This window comes from Salvia splendens, chromosome 18 (assembly GCF_004379255.2).
Source record: "Salvia splendens isolate huo1 chromosome 18, SspV2, whole genome shotgun sequence".
NCBI lineage: Eukaryota > Viridiplantae > Streptophyta > Magnoliopsida > Lamiales > Lamiaceae > Salvia > Salvia splendens.
Genome location: NC_056049.1, coordinates 9,562,461 through 9,584,641, shown reverse-complemented (window position 1 = coordinate 9,584,641; position 22,181 = coordinate 9,562,461). Strand labels below are relative to the sequence as shown.

The window sequence follows — 22,181 nt, the reverse complement described above, 5'->3', positions numbered from 1 at the left end:
AAAATAACAGTAACAAAAAAGTCAACACATACACTGTTATTTTGTTGTTATTTTATCATCTGTTGGCATTTTCTAATGGTCCAGATTATAATTTTGAGTTCGTACAATATTTAAAGTTTACATTTTATCATTACCTAATACTGTAATTACCCCTAAAAAGTGTGACAATACGTCTTATCATAATATAAGATGTTGTATGATTATAGATACTAAATGCTACTCCTTGTTGTAATCAAACACCACTAAAAACTTCACTAAATTAGGTCCATAGATACGTCATACACACAAAAAAAGAAAAATAGATTTGAATTAGTGACGTGGAAGATATTAGATTTAAAATTAATTTTGAAACCTTAAATCATGGATGATACTATTCTCTCGGTCCCACTTAAGATGACACGTTTTCTTTATTTAGTTTGTCCTAACCAAGATGACACATTTCCTTTTTTGAAAACTTTCTCTCTCCAATTAATAAACTCAACCACTTTTTTTCACTCCAATTAAATTATTCATCTTTCATTCTCTCTCTATTTTAATATTTGCACACACATTTTCTCTCTAATTAAACACATTAACTCATAACTTCTAAAATCTCGTGCCAGCCAAGGAACATGTCATCTTAGCCGGGACGGAGGAAGTAATATTTAGTCAACTGAAAAATCAAAATTCAAATAGACACATAAGAAAATATCTGAATCATATGATAAAATAAACAATTCCCAAACACAAATAAATTAAACATCTGATAAGAGGAAACATAGACGACATCTTTGCCCAAAAAATGCGACGCTGTTGAAACTTGAGATAGGGGTGGTCTGTGGTGGAGCCGGACTATTAACGATTTGGGGGTTCCGATCTGCTGTGAAAATTTATTGAGTGTATTTAATACTCCATCCGCCCTCTGTACTAGAGGCGTTTCTTTTCGGCATAATATTTAAGAAATTATATTAAAAGTGAGTTAAGTGAAGAGAGAATAAAGTAGGAAAGAGAAAAGGTAGAGATATAAAGAGAGAATACAGTAAGAGAGTATAAATTAAGAGAGAAGAAATATGTTTATTTTTTGCCAAAAAAAGAAATAACTCAACTATAGTGGGACAACCCTAAAAGAATACAACTCGGCTACAGAGGGACAACCCGCAACACTCTATCTTACGTTCACGTATGCATCTCACTATTCAAGGAGCTTCGATTGTCTCATCCTTTCTTCTAGGTAATAGATCATGTGTCTTATCAACTCCGCACTTTCTCCAGCGCACGTATATCTTTGACCATATCACTCATCATCACGTCCACAAATTGACATAATAGCTATCCACACGCGATAGACAAAATATTTTTGGTAACTTCGAAGGTGCGAGGATTCGGTCAATTCACCGATGCGAAGTTGGGTATGAAAAATATAACAACAAAAATGACAAAATATATGGCTAATCTAATCCAATAATACCAAGAGATTCGACGTCGTATTTCAACAAATATATCCACATACTCGAATTGTCAAGCCATTAAGTAAGGAATATCGATCATGTGAGGCGCGTGTTGACATATATTTGTTACTATATTCCTAACTTCGAAGGGACGAGAATTCGGTTCATTCACCGATGCGAAGTTGGGCACGAAAAGTGTAACAACAAAAATGACAAAATATAAGGTTAATATAATCTAGCAATACCAAGAGATCGACGTCGTATACATGATCGAGATGTCGTTCCATTAAGTAAGCAATATCGATCGTTTGTGGGAATTAATTGAATCTCCACTCAGATAATTAGATATTCTTCTAAAGTAAGGCGCGTGTTAAAGGTAAATCCAGCTAAAGTAATCTAATGGTTAATGTGACATATATTTATTATTATATTCCTAACTTCGAAGGGGCGAGAATTCGGTTCATTCACCGATGTGAAGTTGGGCACAAAAAGTGTAACAACAAAAACGACAAAATATCGCTAATCTAATCCAATGATACCAAGAGATTCGACGTAATATTTTCTACAAGTAAATCCACTGAGTTGTCGTGCCATTAAGTAAGCAATATCAATCCTTTGGGGAAACTAATGAATCTCCCCTTATATAATTATATATTTCTTCTAAAGCTAGGCGTGTGTTGACTATATGTGCAGCTAAAGTCATCCAATGTTTCATGTGACATATATTTGTTAGTACTATATTCGTAACTTTTAAGGGGCAAGAATTCGGTTCATTCACTGATGCAAAGTAGGGCACGAAAAGTGTAATGAGTTAGTTTTAAATGAAATGTAAGTGGAGTGAGTTAGTTGAAGGTGAGACCATATTACCATTTATGGTCAAAGTGAACCGGGACTCCTATTCGCGGACGAAGGGAGTATATTATTTCGGTATATATTTATATACCACTTTCGGTATATACCGAAGATTCGGTGTATCGTGGTATACCGATCTTTCAGCATATATCGTATTTTCGGTATACCACGGTATAAGAAAATTCATACTGTTACCGTACCAAAAAGTTACGGTGCGTTATCATACCGTACCAAAAATTACCCTTAGTCTAGTACCAAAAATTTTTTGTACTCCCTCCGTCCATAAAAAAGTAGTTACATTTGTGGACGATTTGGTAAAATAAGAGAGAATGAGAAAAAATAGATAAAGTAAGAGAGATAGAAAGAAAAATAGGTAAAATATGGGAGATATGAGAAAAAGTAGGTAAAGTATAATAGAGAAATTTTGCAATTTTAGAAATAAGGAGTACTATTTTTTTTGTGTACATCCCAAAATGGTAAAATGGGACTATTTTTCGTGGATAGAGGGAGTATTATAATCAGTCGCTATAGTAGAATAATATTGATTGACTGTCTTATCCAAAATTAGGAGTAATCTAGGCTTTCCTCTTTAATTTATTATTTCTAGTGCTTAATATATAAATATTCATTAATTAATTAAATATTGTTATTGACTTTGATTAATTAACCTGTCCGCCCCCACCGTTCGCTTTCGACCACTCTGAATATCGAAAAAATAGCCATGCTTGCCCTAAACTAAACCCGTAATATATATTCCGCCTCCTCCATTTTTGAATCATGGATCTGTATTGCTTTTTTTTCTTTCCAAAATTATACTATCTCGCCTTCTCCTCTTATTCTATGTAAGCTCGAGTAAAATTTAGCTTCGATCTATAATTTTCTAGGATGTTATCCTATAATTAAGAATTTCCTCGCCTTCATTTCAAATAAATTGGAAACAAATGTAAATATGATCAACATGGCAAGAAATTTTCCAACTAATAATCATTTTCCAACGGATAGTTCAACACTATTAGAAAGTGCTTCTTTTGCTTGTCACTTTTCTCTTCATAAAAGACCAATTTTTCGTTAATTGCATCGATCTATTCGTTGCGAATAGTCCCAAAATAAATCCCATATCCATAAACATTGAACTTAACAAAATGTTGCAACCAAAAACAGTGCATTCGACTTCATTTAAATGATGAAACCCTCTCAAACGAATCTATCAGATAACTATGTGATTCAATACACTTACAACTTATAAAAAGCATATCGTTATTAGTTATTAGATGGAAAGATTAATTTCCACTTTTTTTTAAAAAAATTTCAAACACATAATTTGGTTACAAAAGGTTTCAAGTAAGTTTAATTCCATCATATCTAGCTTTCTTGACATTAAAGCAACACATCTCGAATGGCTTAGTTAAATCGATAAAATTGTAGTAGTAATAGATATGTTAATAAAATTATATAAACCCTTTTTAAAATGGAACTCACACACAAAGGGATTATTATAGTTATAGTAATAAATTCAAGAACTACACACTAACCAAAAGCAAATCTGGTTTATGACAAATCTTTCCATTACCATTATTAATTATTTTAAATTTTAATCCAATTTTTAGATTCATTCGAGCTGTCGGTGTCCCTCCCTTTTCTTCTGTTCCCACTTTCACTATTTTTTTAGCACTTTTCATACCACAAAAAATTGCCTCTTTTAGTGTTGAGCACTTGAGGCAGCTCGCTTGCTCAGTCACAGCTTCAAGACTAGAACTGTATATACAGATTTTATGTATTAGTAGTAAGATTCACACCACCACACACATTCATTCTATTATTGCTTCGTGTCCTGACCTGAAGTAGAAATGCAGCATATGCTCAATTCTGTGGTTTTGTGACGCTCCTTTGCTCACCACTCACACACACACTCATTATTTTTCCAAGATTCTTGATTTCTACTGTGATTCTCTGATAGTACAGTTATACATGCAACTTAGATAGAGAGAGAGGAAAAAGATCCAGTTTTGAGGTTGATTGGAGAGTTAGATGTGAGAATGAGTTCATCTTCTAAGTGGGTTTTTGGGTTGTGCATTTTGGGGATTCTTGTTTGTGGGGTGGTGAAATGCAGTGTTACTTATGATAGGAAGGCCCTGATAATCAATGGGCAGAGAAGAATTCTCATTTCTGGTTCTATACATTATCCCAGAAGCACTCCTGAGGTACTAAATATCTGATCTCTTTTCTACAACATTCTCGATTTTTTATGTGAAATGGAAGATCTTGGTGCATAATTTGAGGGAAGTTTGTGTTTGGTGAAATGCCTTCTTTTTTACTTGTGTTTTAGATGTGGGAAGATCTGATAAACAAGGCTAAAGATGGAGGTCTTGATGTGATTGAGACTTATGTGTTTTGGAATGCTCATGAACCTAGTCCTGGCCATGTACCTCTCTCTCTCTCTCTAAAGAATGTTGATTTTTGCTTTATTTTGCTGAATTTGGGCTTAAATTTGTATTTGGTGAATGCTATTTGTGTGTTTCAGTATAACTTTGAAGGGAGATATGATTTGGTGAGGTTTGTGAAAGCCATTCAAAAAGCAGGATTATATGCTCATCTTAGAATTGGGCCTTATGTTTGTGCAGAGTGGAATTTTGGGTAAGAATTTGAAGTTTCTGTTTGCTTATACCGGCATGAAGATCAACCACTATATTCAATCACACACACACACGCGCGCGCACACACACACACACAGTTTCAAAGTTTTAACATTCAGTTCACCAGTCTTTAATTATACAAATACACACAACTTTAAAGTTTTAGCAGTTGTTCAACAGGTCTTAGTTGCAGAATTGTTGATTTTTCGCTGACAATGTCTTATGTCTGACAGCGGATTTCCTGTTTGGCTGAAATACGTGCCGGGGATTAGCTTCAGGACAGATAATGAGCCATTCAAGGTTTCAGTTCCCTGTCTATTACTAAAGTGGGAGTAATTTCTGTTATTGGTTAGAATCTGTGCATAATAGTACCATTTTGATGGCTTTTGATGGCTTCTTTTGTGGTAGATGGCAATGAAAGGCTTTACTAAGAAGATAGTCGACATGATGAAGGCCGAAGATCTGTATGAATCTCAGGGTGGCCCCATTATTCTCTCCCAGGTCCGTTTTTTCACCTCTTCAACGTGTCACTCTTCCACTCATGATGGCTGTTGGCATGACTTTGTAATTAGTGTGGCTAGTGTGTTTTCAAGTTCTAATTAGACTATTTGTGCAGATTGAGAATGAGTATGGTTCACAAGCGAAGCAACTTGGCGAGCCTGGTCATCAATATGTGACTTGGGCTGCAAAGATGGCTGTTGGACTCAATACCGGTGTTCCTTGGGTGATGTGCAAGGAAGACGACGCACCAGATCCTGTGGTAAGAACAAAAAATGAGGATTAGCCTTTTGTTTTACATGCTTGTTATACTATTTACATTGGCATACTTACACGAGCATAACATTATTACTTGTGTGCAAGAGTTCGAAATGAAGTACACATTTGAATTTTGAAGCTATGTTATGCTTTTGGTAGATCAATTCGTGCAACGGGTTCTATTGCGATACTTTCTCCCCAAACAAGCCCTACAAACCGTCTATCTGGACCGAGGCTTGGAGTGGCTGGTGTGTAGTTCCCTATTTTTTATCTTTCTCAATTACTAAACTAACCCAGCTAATAATGCATTTCACCTTTCTAATCTCTGTCTTGAACCAATAATTAGGTTTACAGAATTCGGTGGACCGATTTACCAGCGACCAGTTAAAGATTTGGCATTTTCTGTAGCTAAATTCATCCAAAATGGGGGCTCATTTGTTAACTACTACATGGTATGCTTTGATGGTTACCATCTTTTGAAAATCACCTAACTACATTCATTGTAATTATCTCGAAAAATGTCTTCGTTGCAACATTTGAGTTCATTACACTGTCTGAACAGTATCATGGTGGCACGAATTTTGGACGCTCCGCTGGAGGCCCTTTTATAACGACAAGCTACGACTATGATGCTCCACTTGACGAATATGGTAACATTCATTGATTTGAAACTCTATTTCATCCTTAAGAACATTACAAGCTCCCAAATAGAAAACAAAATACCATTTTGCAGCACTAGTTTCTAGCAAATGAGTAATGGATGCCATAAGACTCAATGTTTTCTGATAGCTGAACTCGATCCTTGATTCTTCAACGTTAGGTTTGATCAGGCAACCTAAGTATGGTCATCTTAAAGAGCTGCACAAAGCTATTAAACTATGTGAGAAAGCTTTGGTTTCAGCTGACCCCACTGTGACTTCACTAGGAAACCTTCAGCAGGTTTTTACCTATATTCCACAGTTTGTCGATGCGGTTTCATTATTTGATAAATTTCACTGAAAGTTCTACATTTTTTTCAGGCTCACGTATACTCTTCAGAATCTGGAGATTGTGCAGCCTTTCTTGCAAATTATGATACTAATTCTGCGGCAAAAGTGATGTTCAATAATGTCCATTATAGTATGCCTCCTTGGTCGATCAGCATCCTTCCCGACTGCAAGACCGTAGCCTTCAACACAGCCAAAGTATGTAATCTTAGCGAAATACTCAAAATTTGGAGGAAATATTAACCTACATAAACAATTGGAAAATAATTATGAACCAGGTTGGAGTCCAAACATCACAATTGGACATGCTGCCAAGCAACAGCAAAATGTCTTCCTGGGAAACGTATAATGAAGATTTATATTCTTCTGACGATGGCTCAGCATTTTCTGCTGTCGGCCTCTTGGAACAGATAAATGTTACTAGAGATGCTAGTGATTATCTTTGGTACACAACTAGGTGAGCTAAATTTCTTGGCTGATTGAGTCTCACCTTTCTAAGATTTACTGCCTCGTGATGTTGTTAACGTGTTAAATCTCTTTCTACAGCATTGACGTTGACTCATCAGAGTCGTTTCTTCACAGTGGAGAGCTCCCAACTCTTATCGTTCAGTCAGCTGGTCACACTTTGCATGTTTTTGTCAATGGAGAGCTTTCCGGTAGGCCATATATGGCAGTCTTTCTTATTTTATAGATATTACGATGGCTTGTTGTGTTTTCTATTATTAATACCTAATGTTGGGTGCAACATTAGGTTCTGCCTTTGGGACGAGGGAGAAGAGGAGATTCACATTTCGAGGGGAAATCAATCTTCGTGCTGGATCGAATAAAATTAGTCTCCTCAGTGTCGCAGTTGGACTGCCAGTTAGTTCGAATTCTCCCTTTATAATTATCAATTTCGTTGTAATTGGTTTCGTGGTTGTATGATTACTAAGAGTTTTGAGTTCAGAAATTGTATTGAGTGTCCAAATAATCAATTGATCTCTGGATACATCACTTCTCTCTCATGACTGCATTGTTCTCCATTGCAGAATGTTGGTGGACATTTTGAAAACTATATGACCGGAGTGCAGCCTCCCGTTGTATTGCATGGACTTGACCGGGGAAAATTGGACTTGTCGTGGGTGAAATGGACATACAAGGTTTACATCTAGCATCTCTGGTTCTTGCAAGTAGAGATTTCATTGAAAAGAACATTCTCGTGAACTCTATTCCTTTCGAGCAGGTTGGACTAAAGGGAGAAACGATGAATCTCGTCTCTCCAAATAGCATTTCTTCCGTCGACTGGACAAAGGGTTCACTAAGTGCACAGAAAGATCAACCGTTAGCATGGCATAAGGTAAATCCCCCACAAAGAATTAACAAAAAAAAGTATCAAAAAAGGTAAAATCATGTTTTCAAATCTCAAACTCTACTGCTTTGCAGACGTACTTCGACACACCTGATGGAGACGAGCCACTTGCTTTGGACATGAGTAGCATGGGAAAAGGCGAACTGTGGGTCAATGGCGAGAGCCTCGGAAGATACTGGACCGAATATGCAGCTGGTGACTGCAACGGCTGTAGTTACGCGGGCGTCTATAAGCCTCCCAAGTGTCAATTTGGTTGTGGAAAACCAACTCAAAGATGGTACTAACAAATTCATAAACAGACCAATTTAGAGCACTGTGGTGATCTGTTTTCTGTTGAACTTCATAATCCGAAATGCATTCAGGTATCATCTACCATGGTCATGGCTAAAACCAACGCAGAATCTCCTCGTGCTCTTTGAAGAACTTGGAGGTGACCCGAAAGGGATCACTCTTGTCAAGAGGTCAGTGACGACAGTTTGTGCAGACGTCGCTGAGTATCATCCAAACAGTAAGAGATGGCAAATCGAAAGCAATGACAGAACACAAGTGTTCCGCCAACCAAAAATTCACCTTCACTGTGGTCTGGGGCAGTCGATATCTTCCATCAAGTTTGCCAGCTTCGGAACTCCTTTGGGAACCTGCGGAAGCTTTCAGCAAGGAACATGCCATGCTCCGACCTCATACGACATCTTAGAGAAGGTACCATCAAAATCCACTAAAACATAAAAAAAAAAGCTTAAACAGAGCCTCGTTCTAAATCTAAACGATTTTATCTCTCCCAATCTTGCAGAATTGCGTAGGGAAGCAAAGATGCTCAGTGACAATATCAAACAATAACTTCGGGAAAGACCCCTGCCCCAACATTGTGAAGCGCCTCTCGGTCGAAGCAATATGCGCCTCTCGAAAATAATGTATCTACCGCGGAAGCAAAAGGTGAATAAAAGGGATCCAGTGGTGCTGTGTGAAGCTGGTGTTATTGCATCAGATTGCATAGCTCTAGGTAGTTTTTTGTTAACCAGGAAATTTGCTATTTGTAATCTAAGTGTAGGAGAAATGAAATTCTAGGCAACTATGTAGCTTTGAATAAAAAGCATATGCATTTATTGAATAAAACGTCAACATTAGTCAGCAAGAGAAATAAAAATAACTGATTATTACTAGCACATTTCTAGGCAGTAGTAGTAGCGTTGAGGTGCTTAGCAATGGTCTGTTGCAGCTCTTCTTTCTTTGCTCCTACAATGATGTCCAAGATCTTCCCTTCTTTGAGGAAGATGAAGGTCGGCATCGCCTTGACCGCCCAGTCACTAGCAACGGACTGCGGAAACATCAAAACCACAACAATTTAACAACATTGAAGGGGAATGAATGGAGCAAGTGTTGGTCTAAATTTACCTTCAACTCATCAATATCCACCTTGAGGAACATCACTGCAGGGAATTTTTTAGCCAACTCCGCTAAGAAAGGAGCTATGAACCGGCACGGTCTGCACCAGGAAGCAGTGAAATCCACGACGACCTGCATTCGAAAGAGAAACATATGACCAAAATATGAATTTGGTCTAAAACATTCACTAATTGAAAAATAGGTCTATAACAAATAAAATCTTTGCCGGAGTGGTCCTTTTTTAACGGTTCCGTCAAAAAACTAACGGTCATGCCACTATGCAATTAGCGTTGACCGTTAGTTTTTTTTCGGAACCGTAAAAAAAGATTACTTCGGCGACATTTTCATTTGTTATAGACCCGCTTTTCAAAAAGTGAATGTTTTTGACGAAATTCGTAACATTTACTCCAAAAATAAACATAGAAATGTGTGTTTCAATACTTGGAATGCAAATACTGTGACAAAATCCAACCTAGAATTCACACATAAATCGAAAAAACTGAAACTGAACCAGATCTTAAAAATAAAAAAATAAGTTAACAGATCTCCAATCGTCGAACAGTCCAGATAGAATCAAATCTTGCAAAAGCCATAGATTGAAAAAAAATTAGTACTAATTTGTAGAAAAAAAGAGAAATATACATACCAACTTCTTATTGTCGATTGCCTTCTGAAGCAGGTCGTTCCAGGTAGCATCAGTGTGGCAGCCGATCACTAGTCCTTCAGATTCCGACGTAGACATTTCTCCAAACTTCTCAAACAAGAAAAACACTTATTATTCGATTTAATGCATTGTGCCCAGTTATGTATACATAAATATGTCCCAGCTGGATTTCCCGTGCTGCTTTTAATTTTTATTCATTTACCCATATAAAACATTAACTTCTTTACCAACAAAAAATAACATTCTTTGTCTTTTCAGTGTCTTATTAATTTTTTTTCAATTGAATTAAAAATATCAACACGATCACATTGAAATGTCAACATAAACTTAATTGATATTTTAATTTGACAATGATATATAGGAAAAAGATTTTATTTCGATATTATAAAAGGAATTATTATTACAATTTGTTGCAGAAAATTTATACGGGATTATGATGACCGCTAATAAGACCAGTTACACTAAAATCTAAAATGAGATAGGAAATTATGATACTCCAAAACCAATCACATTTTTTATTTTTAGTAAAAATATCTATTTTTAGGTTTGCATTAAAGCAAAATAAAAAATCTTTTTAAATTTTGTGAATAAAAAAAACATAATATAGAGAATATATTCTTTTGAGGTTTGAGTTCAGTATAAATGATTGGAGATGTTTTAATTCGGATTTCATGCTAGTATTTTCATGCAAATATCATTAATTTATATAATTGAGCCGGGTTAAACCATATACCATGTGAACCGGGTATGAATTTGCAATCCGAAGTCGACTTGATAGCGTGACCCGTTTCGTTCATTCCATAGACTGAAGAAGCAGAGAAGCTGTGGAAGACGATTGAGATGTTCTCGCAATTGATCCCTTAAACATTCATATGTAGGCAGTAGCACTTACTATTATTTACCAATAATCAGGAACAATTTTTGAACCGGAGGAAATTGAAGATGAGGAAGCGAGATTTAGCAATCCTGATGCTATCGGCTTTCGCGATTTTCTTCTCTCTCCAGGTATGCTCTCAATTAGTTCGTTAAATCCTAGCAGAGTGCCTGTTTGACTCGGTTTCCATGGAGTTTGTTATTGTGTTACTCATTGTTGATTGATGAATGTAGCACGAGGGTGATTTCTCGTTCAAAGAGGCGTGGTTCCATCTCTCCGATGAGTATCCTATAAAGTACGAGGGAGACCGCCTCCCGCCGCCGATAGTCGCCGATCTGAACGGCGATGGGAGGAAGGAGGTTCTTATAGCTACGCACGATGCAAAAATTCAGGTATTATTTGGTACTGAGTATTGATTTTCGTCTGAGAACTGTCCTCCGGCTTGTGCGCATGTTTGTTATGGTTAACGTCGATGAACTGCAGCTAGACTAAAATGTCGTTTAGAATTTGCTAGAAACAGATATCCACCATGATGTGTTGCTAAACAAACCAGCTTTAACTAACATCGAGATGAATTTCAGAAGTCATAAGAATGCAGTCCTGATTTTTGCTTGTTAAAGGCTAATTGGCGTCCGGTTCGAGAATTAACTGTATGTTGATTATGCAATTAGGTTTTGGAACCTCATTCAAGACGTGTGGATGAAGGGTTTAGTGAAGCACGAGTGCTGGCAGAGGTCTCTCTTTTGCCTGACAAAACCCGCATAGCTACTGGGAGGCGTGCTGTGGCAATGGCTACTGGAGTTATTGAAAAAACCTACGATAAAAGGGAAGCAAGGAAGCAGGTGTTAGTTGTTGTGACATCGGGGTGGTCTGTTATGTGCTTTGACCACAACCTCAAGAAGCTATGGGAAGAAAATCTACAGGTGCATCAGAAGATTTACATTGCTCTTATGATGGATAACCATCAAATGTACTCCTTGGTTAGTAATTATACACTGATTACAATTTTTTTCTTCTGCCAGAAAGATTTTCCCCATAATGCTCATCACAGGGAGATTGCTATCTCGGTTAGTAATTATACATTGAGGCATGGAGATGCTGGCTTGGTGATTGTTGGTGGGAGAATGGAGATGCAGCCTCATGTTTGTTGCTTATCCTTTTGAGTATATTTAAATCGTTTATGCATGGAGCTCTAATTGAAATTCTTTTTTCACTACCAGAATTTGGAAGGCAATCTGTGTAATGTTTTTCTGCATATGTAGTTCCTTTTAACATTATGCCTAAATTATATGCAGACAACTATAAAAGTTACATGGATCCAAGCCCCTTGGCCTAGCGGTAAAGGGTGCTGGATACCGCGTCCATCCTGGAGGTCTCGAGTTCGAACCATGGGTAGCGTAATTTGTCTTTCCTCCTTGTTATAGGAGTTGATTTGTAATTTCCTCCTTCATATATATGATATAAATATATGAAGTTAATTTAAAAAAAAAAAAAAAAAAAAAACTATAAAAGTTACATAGATAGTCCTGAAATTTCAAAGTTATGTGTGCGGGTATTCAGACTGTTTATTTCTTGAAAGGTTTACTGATCTTAGATATAGTTGTCATTTGTTAATTTTCCAATCGATGAAGTGATTTAGTATGACTTATTTGGTCTTTCAATCAGTCTTGAAAATTTCCTGGTTCTTTTAGCTCTTATTATGATAAAGTTGAGGTTACTTAATCTGTTATTCATCAGCATTTATTTACTGGAAAGTTCTATCATTACTCCCCTTAGGATGTTTTATGAATGCTTGGTTTTAGGTGACTACTATCTCTTTGATTGGTACTTTATTCTAAATTTCTAATTGCTTTTATCTTTATTTGTAATCCCAGATGCATATTGATCCTTTTGAGGAGATTGAGATGGCTGAGAAAAAGGCTGAGGAACACAGAAGAAGTGCCACAGAAAAGGATGTAAGAACAGTCATGATGTTGATACTTAAGAAATTATGATTTTTATTTTGTTGAATGGATGAAAAACCCAAAACAGTTGATCTAGCTACAGGAGATACAATTATCTGTATGTTTTTTCTAGGTACCCCAAAATTAGTTGTCTCTCAGTTTGCATGTTTTATTTGTAATCAGTTTATTACTTTGCATGGATTATGTATACTTACTCTTTGTGTTTTCAGGAGTCTGAAAGTGCAGGAACAGTAGATTTACGGCACTTCGCTTTTTATGCCTTTTCTGGTCGGAGTGGAGAACTGCGATGGACCAGGAAAAAAGAGGTACGCGTTTATTTTAATCAATATACATTCTTTTGATTGATCGATTCCATTTCCTAATACAAGTTTTTTGTGATTCATTAATTTCATTCTGACTAACAGTTACTAAGATCATAATAGTAGCATGTGTAACATAATTAACTACTAAAACGCGCTATCCTTTTTACCCTCCCACCTCTTATTTGTAATTCGTCCTCAGGCTGATTTAAAATTGCCTGTCTTGCAGAACATTGAGGCTCAAGCATCTGATGCAGCACAATTGATTCCACAGCACAACTACAAACTCGACGTCCATGCGTTAAATACCCGTCATCCTGGAGAGGTTAGCTACTATGTAAAATTTGATTAAAATGCTGATGATTGATACTTTTTTCGGTGAAGATGATTGATTGCTCCCATGACTTCAGACTTCTTGTCAAGTGTATTTTGGAGAGAGTATGAAAGTTGATTTTTTTGGGAAGGTTTTGGGGGATGAGGAGAAGTTGATTATTCTCTGCTTATACAACTTTATTTACTCGGCATTGCTATTTGTAATTGTGACACATCCGAAGTGTGGACAAAGTCTTTTTGCATAAATTCACATTCTTTTAATAATCATTTCAAGTACTTGGCCAAATATTATTGAGATCTTATATGTATGTCCTGTGTAAGAGAAATGTCATTATCTGTAAGATATTCTTTCAGTTCTATTGGCATAATTGATAGACAAGTAATTAATTATTTCATTGTTGCCTGCTGTAGTTTGAGTGCAGGGAGTTTAGAGAATCTATTCTGGGGATCATGCCACACCGTTGGGTATGTTGGGTCTTTTTGTTCTCTCATTCCCAATGCAAAATATATTATGATAAAGTCCATTTTTCATGATCCTGACAACTGTGGATTGTATCTTATCAGGAACATCGGGAAGACACTGTGCTAAAGCTGGCACATTTCAGGCGTCACAAGAGGAGAACATTGAAGAAATTACCTGGCAAGACAACTAACTACCCTTTACACAAGCCTGAGGAAAAGCAATCTCCCGGAAAGGATGTGACAAAAAAGATCTCTACTGTCATTGACAAGACAGTTAACATGGCTAAATCAGCAAAAACAAAGAAAGTGAGATTTCAATATTTCTTTCAGAATATATTACTCCCTCCGTCCCCAAAGATTATGCACTTTGGGTTCGGCACGAGTGTTAATGCAAAATTGGTAAAGTAAGAGAGAGGTAGAGAGAAAAAGTAATTAAAGTATTGTTAGTGGAAAATGTGTCCCACCTTGTTAGAGAGAGAGAATTTTCAAAATTGGAAAGTGCATATTCTTGTGGGACGGAGGGAGCATTTAATTTCCTTTTTCTTCTCGTTTACCCACTGGTAACAGTAAGATGCTTGTAGTATGTAAACCTTAGAGTACAGTGTGTTGTTGAGAAACTTTTATCTTTACACGTGATGCTTAATCCTATAATCATTAAGTATAGGTTTTTTGTTAATGTTTCGGGTTCCAAATAATAGTAGATTTTAAGGAAGATGTAGGCTATGATCATTTAGTTGCTAGCAAAGAGTTTGGGGTTTAATGGGTTTGACATGGAAGTTGCAATCCTGTGAACGTGCACAGTTGCAGTTGCTGATAATCATATTCATGTTACATTGGCCTTTTGACAGTATTCATTTTCGTATTTTCTGATGACTTGATTTGACTCTGCAGAATATGCCTTACATACCTACCATAACAAATTATACTCAGTTGTGGTGGGTACCTAATGTTGTTGTTGCTCATGAAAAGGAAGGGATTGAAGCTGTTCATCTGGCATCTGGGCGCACACTATGTAAGGTGAAAAATCAGAGATGGAGAAAGATTGATTCTTAGATTTTTATAAAATCTCATAATACGCACATGCATAGAAGAGTACGATAATTTGGAAATTAAAGCTTTTTGTGTGCTAACTGCTAGTGCTAAGTATATTATTGAAGCTCTTTCTTATGTGTGGGTGGGCGACAAAATGTTCTGGGGTATATTTTGATGTTCACTGTCTATAAGAGAAACTATAATCATCTGTGAAGGTTCAAGTGATTTTGTTGTGATTCAATTGTAGCATCACAACTATTTCTAAATTCATTTCCTGGATAGAGATGCCTTAACTCAAGCTTGTCCTGTATGTCTTGTTTTCTTTGTACCTCATGATTTCATGTATTGAATTGATTATTGATTTTGTAATCAGCTGCATCTTCAAGAAGGCGGACTTCATGCTGATATTAATGGAGATGGTGTTCTAGATCATATCCAGGTGATCTTTTAACTTTTGCCTCGATTTCCATGGCCTTTACGTTTTCCATGATAGCAGAGAATGTGATGCTTGACACCCTGAATAGATGGACTTCTGTTTTTAATGATACGAATAACTTTTTCATCTGATATTTTGTAGGAAAATAGAAGTTACGTCCAATGTTCCCTTCTTTCCACCTTAACTTCCAAAGAGTTTTAGCTTTTTAAAAGTTGATTAAGTAATTTTAATTAGGAACCAACACATATGAAACAGCTATATTCAGTTCGGCCACATTACTTCTTAGCTGTAAGCTGTTCATCATTTCAACCCTAGTTGAGGGTGGTGCCTAATTTTTTTTTATGATGGCTGAAGATTTTATGATTACCAGTGCATTAATATACGAATTTAGACTAATCAAAGTGGCTTTGTCATGTTATTGATGACTCTTTCTGCGTTTGGTTTCACCCATAAGGTGGTTGGGGCAAATGGTGCTGAGCAGACTGTTGTGAGTGGATCCATTGAAGTGCTGCGCCCCTGTTGGGCAGTTGCTACATCAGGCGTCCCAGTTCGGGAACAACTTTTCAATGCCTCTATATGTCATCATCGCCCTTTTAATATATTCCAACATGGGGAGTTCTCTAAAGGTTTCGGTCGACACCCAGATTTGAGTTCTTTGGAGGTTGCAGCACCCATTATGATCCCAACAAATGATGGCCACAAACATCGTAAGGGAAGCCATGGTGATGTTATCTTCCTAACAAATCGAGGCGAGGTATGCAGTGCTGTCTCTATGTATTTAATTCTCCTTACAACTTACATGCTCCTACGGATGAAGTTTCTGTTCATGTCATCAACATGTCTACGGTCGTAAAAAGTTTGGAATCTCGAATTCACCTGTTCTATTTCTACTAAATATGCAAGAAACTTCCAAAGTATTACTCGGTACATATGTTTCAGGTCACATCATACTCTCCAGGCTTGCACGGACATGATGCCATTTGGAATTGGCAACTCCTGACAGGCGCTACATGGTCGAACCTTCCATCTCCATCTGGGATGACAGAATCTACCGTCATTCCCACGCTAAAGCCATTTCCACTTCGCCAACAAGACAGCCAAGTTGTGATTCTTGCAGCAGGGGATCAAGAAGCTGTTGTGCTATCGCCCGGTGGAGCTTTGCTGACTTCTGTGGATCTCCCTGCACCTCCGACACACTCTTTGGTTTGTGATGACTTCTCGAACGATGGACTGACAGATCTCATTCTCGTAACCTCTAGCGGGGTGTATGGTTTTGTCCAGACGAGACAACCAGGGGCATTATTCTTCAGCACGCTCGTGGGCTGCCTCATCGTGGTGATGGGAGTGCTATTTGTCTCCCAATACCTAAATTCCGGCAAGGGAAAGCCTCGTATGTCGTCACAGCCACTCTAGCAAACCTCACTAACAATGACTAGGTAGAAAGATGGGATCAATAGCATGCAGAGGAGAAGCATCGCAGTCACTGTCAAGGCAAACAACAGAGATGCCTGAGTTCGGATTCGGCATTCTTCGACTGGTGAGCTTTTACAAAATTGCCCATGAATGATAGAAAAATCGATATCTATATCTATAAATCTGTTTTTTGGAGTTTAAATGCGTCTGCAAAAGTGATGCAATTGTTGTTCTTTTGAAACAAATTTTTAGTTTATAATTTCATAGTTGAATTTGAATCTTTTTATTATTTTAATTTTAAAAGCAAGGTCATTATACTTTCTTATTTTTCATTGTGGTCATGATCCTATTCAAAATGCTCTTTTCTTTACTTTCTGCATTTTTTTTTTGCAATATGTGAGTGTAACCGAGTGTGTTGCGAGTACAAAATCTTATTACATAATTGTTTTTAAATCTCAGTGATTCTAATAAAGTACTATAAGCTAACACTCACAAATAAACAATTAAATATAATAATAGACATTAATCAATTTCCTTAATTTTCTAATTTTATTTCAAATTTATTACTACAAGTAATTTCACCGATGGTTATTTGCTTGTAAATGCATGAACTTTCAATATTTTTTTATTCACCAAAAAATAGTTTTTATTTAAATTGAAACTAACATGTACGTCAGAGGTGCCTCTGTGGCTAAAGGCGATGAGTAGAGGTGCCCACGGTTTCGGAACCGACGGTTCCGATTTTGGAAATTGCCAAATCGAAACCTAACCGCGAGGGTGTTTCGCGGTTCCGGTTCCAAAACCACCGGTTTCAGTTCCGAATCGACGGTTTTCAGTGGTTTTTTACGGGTTTTCACGGTTCAGAACCGTCGATTTTTTGCGGTTCCGGCTTGGTTTCACAGTTTTACGGTGATTTTTCGCGGTTACGGTTCCGATTCCAAAACCACCGGTTTCAGTTCCGAATCGACGGTTTTCGGTGGTTTTTTACGGGTTTTCACGGTTCAGAACCGTCGATTTTTTGCGGTTCCAGCTTGGTTTCACAGTTTTACGGTGATTTTACGCGGTTCCGGTTTGGAACCGCCCGAAACAGGCGGTTTCGGCTCGAAAATTTTTGAACCTGAACCGAACCACGGTACAAAAATTGACGGTTTCGGTTCGGGTAAATTCTCACGGTTTCGATTCAGAACCGTAACATTTTAACTGCAGGTTCGGTAAACCTTGGGCAGGTCTAGCGACTAGTATTGAAGCTGAAAAACGAATGAAACTTTTGTTGTTATCTAGAATTTTTCACCAGAGATGGTAATATCCTTAGTGACCCCACATTAGCTTTAATTGGGCTAAAATATTTTGTCGGGCGAAAAAATAAAAAAAATGCTAAGTTCCTGTATTTATAATAAAAAATAAAATTATGAAAAAATCAGAAAATATTAAAGGCAGTGTATTTATTTACAAACAAATAATCCTTTCACCGATAAACTTAATACAACCACTTTAACTCTATGTATTTTGATAACGCACATTATCGGTATATATTGGGCAATCTATAAAATATTTGGAAATAAAATTCACAAGTTCAAAACCATAAGAAATAATATCATATAATATGATAAATAGTTGGGTATTACAAGAAGAAAAAAAAAAGAAGAATCATTACTAGAATTAGACAATACTACTATTTGATTATTGATTGATTATAGTGTTTCTAAGTTGGCACACATTTTTTCCAGCATTATCAATCAATGGCCTCTGCTAGAAGTGTATCTTCTCCTCAGCCCCAGCAGGAGAAGCAACAGCCCAACATACTCAAAGTTGTAAGCCAATCTTATGAACTCCAGCTTGAAGTCATTCCAAGGAGGGTACCTCGGCTCGAGCTCCAGGTAGAAACTCCGGTGCAACACCGCCTTCTCGTGGCTGAACGTGTCGAACGAGTACTTCCCGTGGTACCTCCCGAATCCGCTCTGCCCCACCCCTCCAAACGGCAGTGAATCGCATATGAACTGCACCAACGAAAAAAACACCAAACCGTGAATCCCTTTTCTCCTCCAGCATCGATCGGGGATGAAGTTAACGTTTACCTGAATCATGGTATCGTTGAATGTCACACTTCCTGATGAAGTTTCCTGCAGAATCTGATCCTTCAGCTTGTTGTTGTGAGTGAATGCATAGATAGCAAGAGGCTTCGGTCGAGCATTGATGAAATCGATGCTGTCTTCGATCTTATCCAGCTGCAATTAAGAACAAAGGTTTCTTATCAAATCAAGTGATCAAAAGAAGACACAGAGAGGCCTTTGTTGTATGAGTTGATCTTATACTGTGATGATTGGAAGCAATGGGCCAAAGATTTCGTCTGTCATGATTGGAGCATCGACAGGGGGATCCAGCAGAATCGTGGGCTCGATAATCCTGACACGTTAAACGACTTAGATATTTCTCTACATGCAAGAAAGACAGAGACGCGGCAGAGGACTGGAATAACTTACAGATTCTCTCTGTCGAGTGAGCCACCATATACGACAGAGGCTGCCACGCTGGGCTCCTCGAGAAGGCTGCATAACCTATCAAAATGATTATTGTTCACGATCCTGCAGATGCTTTGCAAGCTCTTCACATTGTCACCGTAGAATTTCTTGATGCACGCCTTGAGTGATTCGATCTGGAGCACATTGTCATCGAGTTAGAACTGATCAGTCGTCGTGCAAATTCATGAACCGAGAGCAGAGTTTGCCTAGTTACCAGATGTGGAGCTTGCTTCTGTTGCACGAGCAGATAATCAACCCCGATGCAGGCCTGTCCCGCGCAGGGACCCCACTTCCCCCCGACTATTCTCTTCACGACCACCTACAGCAATCAAACAAACAGCACGAGCTAGAGGTAAAACATCCTTTTAGAGACGAATAGGATAACGAATCCTCCTCGTGTGTGTTACATTTTTTTGAGGTTAGATAGGTGGGACAAACCTTTAAGTCCGACTCGGTGAAGGAGTCGAGAATGACCGGGCATTTCCCTCCGAGCTCCAGAGTCACCGGTGTCAAATGCTTTGCTGCTGCAGCCATGACTATCCTGCCTACTCGTGGATTCCCTGCAGAAGCGATCAAGAAAATCATAATAGTCGAAAACCAAACACAATCTACATCGCGATTTTAAGATACCTGTGAAGAATATCTTATCCCATTGTTGCTGCAGCAGTTTATCAGCAACATCACTTCCACCTTCAACGACTCGGATGGCTTCCCTGTCCAAGTATAAAGGGATCGTTTGACAAATCAGAGACGAGCACGCTGGAGCTAGCTCAGAGGGCTTCACTACCACCGTGTTTCCAGCAGATATAGCCCCGACTAAAGGATCCAGCGTAAGACCTAATTATCAAATGCCAACACCATAAACTTGAGCACGAGTGTTCATTCATACTCTCCGCTATCCGGATAGGGAAACTTACTGATCGGAAAATTCCACGACCCAAATATGAGCACAGTCCCGAGTGGCTCAGGCAGCACTTCTGCTCTTGCTGGGAACAAAAGCAACGGAAGATGGCCCTGGACACGATACGCCATCCACAATCACGTGTCTGTGAATATACGCATCCTATCTATCGCAAACAGTTTCTCTCTTACTAATCCTTGTAGTATCAAGAAATGTTATAGTAGATGATCAGATTCATCTCTTTCTAGCCCTGCCTCAACAATTCATTCATGTCAACATACTCATAATCTTAAAAATCAAATCTTTATTCTCATCTCTTTCTACCTAGCCTAGTTCATAATATAGAAAATCAAATCATCTTTGAGATCAGATCACATCTTCGAGTATCATCTCAGTCTCAAGCTTACCGATGATTCGGTTCTACAAAGCATAACCCGCACCGATGAAACGAAACACGAGACGAGTAGCAATGGCTTTGCCTTAACACACTATAATTGTAAAAAAAATCCAACCTTTTTTGGAGCCATCCATTTCTTGATGTTAAGCAAAGCGTGATCTGCTGATTTCTTCAGCACACCAATCTGTCCCACAAAATCAAGAAACAAATAAGAAAAATTTACTATTAATGACTGAAGCACAAAAATCAGATAAAAAAACCACCAAATCTTAGCATAGGTAAACAAACCAACCTTTATATTAAATTCTTTTCTACATAAACAAATCAGAAATTGAAATTTTCTTCACGTGGCTATATACAAAAAATCCAATCTTGATACTAAATAGGCAAAAGTATTCAAATCAAACCTTCGCACCAAATTCATATCCACATAAACAAATAAAAAAAACTCAAATTAACACCACACACCTTTATATAAATAAGAAAAAAATTCAATCTTGATAAAAGATTAACAAAAAAAACCTCATCTCGATAAGCTTCAACAGGGTGTTTTCCAAGATCTTGCTCAAGAGCTTCAAAAAACCGGGCCTTGTTATCTGCAACGAGCTTCAAAAGGGCCCGAAGCTGGCCCATTCTCCACTCGATCCCCCTGGTTTTCCCGGCCCGGAAAGCCCGTCGCAGCCCGATTAAGCCTTGGAAATCCTCCATTTTCCGAAGCGATTCAGCTTTGAGAAGAAAGAAAGCGAGATTGTTCGAGATTTGGTGATTCTACACTTGGTAATAAATGCACAATTTTGATTTTTGTGTGCTGGAATTGATTGACGGAAACCCCCAACCAACTTGGCCAAAATTTTCAGCTGATCCGACGTCAATTTTGAGCGACTGCAGTTTTGATCTTGCATCTTTTCTTGGGACTGTTTCCTTAGTTAATGATTAATCGTATTATTTCGAAATTTTAGCTTCAACGATTCGAATAGAACTTTACGAGCAAGTATTTTTTTTGGGAGATTTTTTTTGTCATACAGTTTCAATCTTATATTTTAGAGTTAAATTGTGTTGGGCAGTTAACTAAAATGTGATTGCTTTATTCCATAACTTTAGGTTAGCTACTACAAGAAGTGAGTTTACATTTTTGGAGACTTCCAATATCCTATTCCATTTAGCATACTATTTTTTTTAAATGTAAGCATTATTATTTATATTTTATTCTCTTTCGTGTTTTATTATATATTCATTTAATTCATATTATAAAATTTAGTATTATAAAATTATGTGTTTACTATATCCTATTCTATTTAGCATATTTTTTAAAATGTAAGCATTATTATTTATATTTTATTCTCTTTCGTGCTTTGTTATATATTCATTTAATTCATAAAATAAAAAGTAGTATAAAATTTTGTGTCTGAGTAGTAAACATTCCATTTGAATTTAGACGGAAGGAGTATAACATTGGACTTTCGTATCATCGACATTCGACATAAATTATAAATGGTAAAATG

The 22,181-nt window shown here is 37.4% G+C and overlaps 4 protein-coding genes across 5 annotated transcripts; 2 read left to right on the top strand and 2 right to left on the bottom strand.

Moving 5' to 3' along the window:
* Positions 1–3,945: 3,945 nt before the first annotated feature.
* LOC121777144 (beta-galactosidase 3-like) lies at positions 3,946–9,165 on the top strand. Its single transcript, XM_042174290.1, has 19 exons — positions 3,946–4,480; positions 4,606–4,701; positions 4,801–4,913; positions 5,146–5,212; positions 5,321–5,413; positions 5,529–5,672; positions 5,828–5,916; positions 6,015–6,120; positions 6,231–6,318; positions 6,489–6,607; positions 6,688–6,852; positions 6,933–7,111; positions 7,201–7,310; positions 7,406–7,515; positions 7,683–7,793; positions 7,877–7,990; positions 8,077–8,279; positions 8,365–8,701; positions 8,793–9,165. The coding sequence occupies exons 1-19, from the start codon at positions 4,316–4,318 to the stop codon at positions 8,910–8,912; spliced, it is 2,529 nt and encodes an 842-aa protein (XP_042030224.1). The 5' UTR covers positions 3,946–4,315; the 3' UTR covers positions 8,913–9,165.
* Positions 9,081–10,186, bottom strand: LOC121777145 (thioredoxin H1-like). Its single transcript, XM_042174291.1, has 3 exons — positions 10,032–10,186; positions 9,395–9,517; positions 9,081–9,317 (listed from the first exon to the last, which is right to left on the bottom strand). The coding sequence occupies exons 1-3, from the start codon at positions 10,125–10,127 to the stop codon at positions 9,171–9,173; spliced, it is 366 nt and encodes a 121-aa protein (XP_042030225.1). The 5' UTR covers positions 10,128–10,186; the 3' UTR covers positions 9,081–9,170.
* Positions 10,187–10,817: 631 nt separating this feature from the next.
* LOC121777536 lies at positions 10,818–17,187 on the top strand. Its single transcript, XM_042174822.1, has 13 exons — positions 10,818–11,054; positions 11,157–11,315; positions 11,595–11,846; positions 11,946–12,065; positions 12,798–12,878; positions 13,097–13,192; positions 13,416–13,511; positions 13,931–13,984; positions 14,084–14,287; positions 14,873–14,998; positions 15,387–15,452; positions 15,904–16,203; positions 16,389–17,187. Exons 1-13 carry the CDS (start codon positions 10,992–10,994, stop codon positions 16,860–16,862), a joined length of 2,091 nt encoding a protein of 696 aa, XP_042030756.1. The 5' UTR covers positions 10,818–10,991; the 3' UTR covers positions 16,863–17,187.
* Positions 17,188–18,432: 1,245 nt separating this feature from the next.
* On the bottom strand, positions 18,433–21,705 carry LOC121777234 (aldehyde dehydrogenase family 3 member F1-like). Of its 2 annotated transcripts, none has more exons than XM_042174415.1 (10): positions 21,202–21,705; positions 20,795–20,863; positions 20,299–20,395; positions 20,012–20,218; positions 19,820–19,926; positions 19,596–19,700; positions 19,343–19,515; positions 19,175–19,265; positions 18,938–19,087; positions 18,433–18,859 (listed from the first exon to the last, which is right to left on the bottom strand). In XM_042174415.1, the coding sequence occupies exons 1-10, from the start codon at positions 21,385–21,387 to the stop codon at positions 18,599–18,601; spliced, it is 1,446 nt and encodes a 481-aa protein (XP_042030349.1). In that variant the 5' UTR covers positions 21,388–21,705; the 3' UTR covers positions 18,433–18,598. The 2 variants fall into 2 exon arrangements, with proteins under 2 accessions (XP_042030349.1, XP_042030348.1); XM_042174414.1 differs by having other exon boundaries at positions 19,820–19,941; positions 21,202–21,703.
* Between the last annotated feature and the right edge of the window lie 476 nt (positions 21,706–22,181).